Source organism: Kwoniella dendrophila, chromosome 3 (genome assembly GCF_036810415.1).
Source record: "Kwoniella dendrophila CBS 6074 chromosome 3, complete sequence".
Lineage (NCBI taxonomy): Eukaryota > Fungi > Basidiomycota > Tremellomycetes > Tremellales > Cryptococcaceae > Kwoniella > Kwoniella dendrophila.
Window position 1 is genome coordinate 1,196,131 of NC_089478.1, and position 6,159 is coordinate 1,202,289.

The 6,159-nt window shown below is 40.2% G+C and overlaps 2 protein-coding genes across 2 annotated transcripts; both read right to left on the bottom strand.

The window, feature by feature from the left end:
- Nucleotides 1-1,527: 1,527 nt before the first annotated feature.
- Nucleotides 1,528-2,153, bottom strand: L201_002752 (uncharacterized protein; the record flags this gene model as incomplete). Its single annotated transcript, XM_066218521.1, has 3 exons — nucleotides 1,528-1,545; nucleotides 1,673-1,822; nucleotides 1,929-2,153. The coding sequence occupies 3 exons, from the start codon at nucleotides 2,151-2,153 to the stop codon at nucleotides 1,528-1,530; spliced, it is 393 nt and encodes a 130-aa protein (XP_066074618.1).
- Nucleotides 2,154-2,758: 605 nt separating this feature from the next.
- Nucleotides 2,759-5,615, bottom strand: L201_002753 (uncharacterized protein; the record flags this gene model as incomplete). Its single annotated transcript, XM_066218522.1, has 9 exons — nucleotides 2,759-3,408; nucleotides 3,476-3,895; nucleotides 3,959-4,509; nucleotides 4,570-4,839; nucleotides 4,914-5,000; nucleotides 5,063-5,201; nucleotides 5,273-5,375; nucleotides 5,450-5,542; nucleotides 5,613-5,615. The coding sequence occupies 9 exons, from the start codon at nucleotides 5,613-5,615 to the stop codon at nucleotides 2,759-2,761; spliced, it is 2,316 nt and encodes a 771-aa protein (XP_066074619.1).
- Between the last annotated feature and the right edge of the window lie 544 nt (nucleotides 5,616-6,159).

A 6,159-nucleotide genomic window follows, 5' to 3' on the forward strand; every position in this document is an offset into this window, starting at 1 on the left:
TTAATTGCCCATCTATTGGAGAAGTACAGAACACGAACTGATGAGACTTATGTTGTAAATCACATTACGTAATTATACTTAGACGCTCTACGTGTCACTTCATCCTGTATATATATTTAACCTTTCATATCATTTCATACTTGTACTTCTCCTCATCGCTATATAAGACGCTGAGGATTAGTACAGGTAAGTCCTATCATATACATCATGCATCTCTATATAAGACGCTGAGGATTAGTACAGATTCCTACAACTTACTGAATCCACAATGGGTGCTTCGTCACATTGAGTCTCATCAGGTTGGTCATCCGCTCCAGGTTGCTCCACGCAAGTACATTTGATATGTACAGATTTATTTTTATCACCCACAAAGCCTGCTTTCTCCGCTCTCAAAGTGAAGTCTACATGATCGTTGAAATTGTCCTCAGCCCACACTGTGTTGTATTACGTAAGCATTAAGTAGTACTGTAAAATTTTACTTAGACTAGTATCCGCGACCTTCGTCGAGCTGCTTAGATATCCTTATTGTACTATTATACATATTGTAACACATTATACAAGCATATAGACAGATATAGACGTATATGCATACTCGTTATCAGTAATACAACACACTGTACACTAAGATATTCGATTGGAGATGATATTTTGGGTGAATGGCAGAAGACAATAGTATTGAAGCAATTTCTGTATCAGTAAGGATCTCCTGCGTAATGCCCAGCTAGGCTGACCCGATGACTATGAAAGTGGCTGTAGATAAGGGTAACATTAATAAAGACTAATGTCGTCAAGGAAACTCACAAATTCAGCAAGCTGTCTGGTTTCATTTAATTTTACCATCCAACTGAAGTCAAATCTGTATTGATAATCAGTGAATTGGAAGTCTTTCTTGCTCGCTAATTCTAGTTTTTTACCCGTGTCAGCAACCAGTGAATCAGGCGGAAAGTTGACGGTTACGCTTCCAGTAGCAGCCAGTGTACTGGGAAGTAAAGCAAGTGGTGATAGGCAGGCGATCAGAGTATTCAAATGAATCATATTGTATTATCGGGTAACCATCGATAATGTAGCATGAGTTAAAACATCCAGTGACAAAATCATCCGTTGCCACCTGCTTATATACTGTACTAACACTGAGTGCTGGATCTCAACGTATAGACGTGTCCTTTCTTTGTTCTACATGTTCTGTAGCAGTGAACCGTCTTTCAGGGCTTTTTGGTTAGAATGAAGCGTCCTTGATTTGTTCTAGGGGTATCAATGCGTATCAGGGATAATTGACAATAATTGTACTGATAGAGTGAATCTCCGTGAATCTCCGTGCATCTCCTCATGCGTTCGTAATTGGAGTTCCACAAACAGTGGTGGTAGTTGTTGGATGGATTCAACGGTAGAATAGGTTTCCTAGGGCGGTATGTTTTGTGTTCGACACACTTATGTGTACACCTGGCTAAGTAAATACATGTAAAGAAAGTATACTGTATACATGAATCTACGGCTACAAATACCACGACAGTACTGCAATTCTCTACCTTAGAATCCCAACTGAGCCTATCATTTCGATATAATGACTCGACCTATTGTATCGCCTAGGCGCTCTGAGGAATTACCATCAATGATTCGATCAGCATTCGTGCATAGTGAATATCACTCTAATTAACTTAGAATACCAACTTACAGAGTTAACGTATGGTGCACCGTCACAGTTGGTTGTACAAGTACATGAGATGTGTGCTCCCGAATCTCTTGGACCCACAAATCCAGCGGGTTGGTTTCTAATTTGGAATTCCACCTTACCGGTAAACCCGACATCTGCTGAGACTGAGCACTAGAGTATATTAAGTAATACATAGTATATAGTACAATACGATTAGCGTTCATCTTTACAAAGCCTTAGCAGATGACATTCAATCATTCGACAGCGTATGGCTCACCTCTTGTGACCAACCGTTCTTCAAGTCTGATCCTGTTCCAACCCAGTTGAATGAGTCTTCGTGTTTTGAATCGTCAAATGTGAAAGATTGACTGGTTACACCACCTACTCCAGACCTGATAGTGGAATCAGAAGCTGTTACCTTGACAGTCCCAGAAGCAGCCAGTACACTAGGAAGTAAAGCGATGGGGGCGAGACAAGTAATTAGAGTAGTGAGTTGCACCATATTTAATTGTTTGCTCGAATATGTATGTAATGATACAGATAGTTACTCAGTAAGGTTGTTCGTTGAGAAAGTAAGTTCAAGTTCGAAGCGGGCACGACTCCGTCTCGTGCTGTTTGGAAACTCGGTATTTATATGCGTGAATTCAAACACATCGAGTCTCCTCCTGTCTGACATGCTGAAGCCGAACAGCCTATGACTGCGATGTTCGCTATAGCCGAGCATCCTTTATGGTGTCCGAAAATGGATAATAATTAGTAAGATGATTGAATAGATTATTAGTCACTCCTACGCATCGTCACAAATGAAAGGAGTGTGAAGGTCTTGTTGAATGAAAGCGATGTATGGATCCGTTTCGAATGGCTACTAAGTCAGTTCATTCTCCTCAAGGTCCTTACATTTTACTTTAGCATGTTTGATAATTGCCAAATGCTACCCTTGGTGCGCTTGCTCGGAGGTTAACCAAGGTATAATGATGTAATGATGGTGCATGTGAGTGTGTGGTTTGTAACATGAAAAGATGAAACCCGGTCTCCGAGTCGCACTATTTTAATCAAGGGGTAAATTATGCTATGCTGAAATGTAACACACGTATGTATATATACGATTTAATCATAACCTCTACCAGATCTCTTTTTACCTTCTTTCCTCTTAAAATGTTTTTTACCATTTTCTGCGCCTGATAGATCTTTTTGATTTCTACCTATCACAGGCATACCATCTGGACCTAGCATTCTTTGATGTGGATATTGTGTTGATCTAGCATAAGATTGACCGCCTTCAGGTAAATCTAATTTTTGATTTCTACCTTTAACAACTAATCTAGGTTGTGCACCAGCTTCATTGAAATAAACGTTATCTAATGCAGAAGCTTTTTCTTTACCTGATCTCATTGGGGCTGAAGCTGCATTAGCTTTAATTTGTCTTGTAGTTAATTGTCTTTCCCTTGCATTTGACGATTCCCCTCCTTCTTGTCCTTCACCTAATATATCACCTGATCCAGAACCAGCAGGTTTTACATATGTATCAGCATTCTTGGATACATGTGTGACAGGTGCTCTCTTTCTACCATTTTCATAAGCTTCTTCAATTTTAGCTAAAGTTATAGCTCTTGAGGATTCCATAAATTGATCAGCATCGACGCCAGGAGGTGGGTGAGCATATAGTAATTTAGCATTAACGTAATCTTTGAATACCACTCTTGCTGCTCGAGATGTGTCGGGCATACCGAAAGAAGATCGGGTCATACCTCTTGCAACTGATAGTTGGCAAAACATCAGTCAGAGCTTAAACAGCAGAACATCTTGTGATGAGTGTGAACTCACTAGCATAGGTAGATAAGAATTCTTCCCATCCAACTTGACCAGAACCACCATCTTCTACACTTCTAACATCAATTCTGATACCATAAGTACCTTCGATGATATCTCTCGGTATTCTCCTACAAATCAAATCTGCTGGTGCTGAATACTCTCTCATTTGATCAATCGGTAACACACCATCGACAACCATATCTGCTTGTGTATTGGCGAATTGTGGGAAAACTAAACCTGGACAATCACATAATGTTACTGTATCTGAAAGGACAAGAGTTTGGAAATGTTTGGTTTTACCAGGTGTAGCTGATACTGAAACTTTCTTTGCACCTAATAAAGCATTGATAGTAGATGATTTACCAACATTAGGGTATCCGACTAAACCAACCATTAATTTGACAGGGTCAGGATTCTGAGGTGTAGCGAATTCTACGAGAAGTCAACGTTGAAGTCAGTAGAGGAAGTATATGACTGGTTGTTACTGCAACGTACCTTTGATATCAGGAGCAGAGTTCATGAACAAATCTTCCAATTCAGTAACAGATAAAACTCTTGTTCTGATATTCTCCTCTTCGCCTTCAGGTGGACTTCCGTATTTAGCAGCGATATCTTTAGCTACTTGTTCTAAAGACAGTTTCTCTCCTTGGGCAAGCTTTTCTTCAACCTCTCCTTCAAGCTGCTCACGATCATCGCCTTCGCCTTCGGTTGACCATCCTTCTTCGTAATCTCCATCAAGTTTAGTTTTCTCCACTTTCTCCGCCAATTCATCTTCGACATCCTCCTCTTCCTCAATGTCTTCCTCTTCCTCTTCTTCATTTTCTGCAGATTGGGGTTCTACTTCTTCTCCTGAGACATATCCAGCTTCTTCAGCAACATCTTCTTCTTCTTCCGCTTCATCCTCTTCACCTTGTTGCTCGGGAGGATATTCGCCAGCTTGTCTTTGCCTTTGTTTTTCAGCTTGTTCTTGCAAAGCAGCGGCATTAGCAGCAGAGAAGAAAGCGTATGATATGTTGTTCTTTTCGAAATACTCTGCCCATTTCAGTCTATACCAAGAATCATTAGCTTGACAGGATTGATGAAGTAGCCTTTGGAGTGTGACTTACCTTTGATCGTAAGTCAACAAATCAGCCTTGTTTATCAATAACAAACTCTTTCTTTTTCCTTTTCCTGGTACCGTTATTTCTTCATCGTTCTCATCACTTCCTATTTCTTGGACGTAATCTTCTAAATCGGCACATCTAAAACCTAATGGATTTCTAGCGTCTACAATTTGCACTATTAAGTGTGATCGTTCCAAAACTCTCCATAATTGTCTCCACAGTTGTATATTTCTCTCAAAAGGTGTCATGAGTAATTCTGAACGTTCTGCTAATCTATAAAGTTTTGTCATATCAGTCATACTACACCAGGAGCATCAAGATAGTCTGAAGTCACACAAGTGACTTACTGAGCTAAATCCCTCCTCCACTCTACAAATGAATCTCGCTCTTGTTTCTCTAATTCCAGTCTAGTCATACTTCTTGTCCAATGCGGCCTTTGGGTAACAGAACGGAAGATGAGTCAGCTAGATTCATATGAGCCTTCGGTTCAGCTCACCTTCTAGGTACTTTCAAATCACTAGACAGTCGACTCTTCTTCTTCACAACTTCCTTCTCCTGTTGAGCGGTCAACAAGAATGGATTCGTCGTTGGTGCAGGCATGTTAGGTGCACTTATAATTCTCATCTTTGATCGTTCTGCAGGATTAAGAGCGTCAGTATGTCAGCTTTCGCATTTATAGTGATGAGTCCAAGTATGATTGACTTACCAGTGGTGAAATCATGATCTGCCAAAGCAGCATTTGCCAAGAAATTATCTAGATCTCTTTCATGAGTGATCGATTGAAGTGGATTAGATTCATCCAAAGTATACTGCGGGACAAGCAAACACAGGATTAGATTGTTTATCTCGACATATGATACTCCAGACTCTTATAAGCACTCACCAACTGTGATTCTTGTGGTGCAACGGCTTCTTTAGCCTTTCGATTGATCAAGGCTTTACCGAGACCTGAACTTTGAGCTTTTGTTCTGGGTGGCTAAAAACACATGATTGTTAATTCGATTCGATTGGCTGAAGCAGCATAGGACTAAGTATAGAGAGCTTACCATCTTGCTGTGACGTGCTATGTGTAGCAAGCTACCTTCTATGATCGTTTTAGTGAACCAGGCAAATAGATATCAATGATGATCAATCTCTCATAAAAAGTTGAAAAGCAACAATTATGCAACCGCAAAAAGTGGAGAAAAATAAAATGACACACGAGCGGACACTTCCGCTAATAGCTAGCGCATATAATCATCAAGTTATCTATCTGATATATCTATCTGCAAGACTGCTGCTTACCAGAATGCAAAAAATCAAGGTCTTACTGGGATTCGAACCCAGGTTACTTGGAACCGTCTGGCTCAAGGGGAGGAGATTTCGAACGGACTGTTCAAAACCAAGTGTCCTAACCACTAGACGATAAAACCTTCTATGAGAGAGCAAATTTTGCAACTATATCTAATGATGTTGGAAAATCTCCGGCTAGAACCGCACCGACATCCGATCATGATATTTAAGCGAAATGCATGTGGGTTTCTTATCAAAACTGGATAACAGGCAATATTATGTAATATCTCACTTTAAGCCGGTCACAGGAAAGAGAGATTT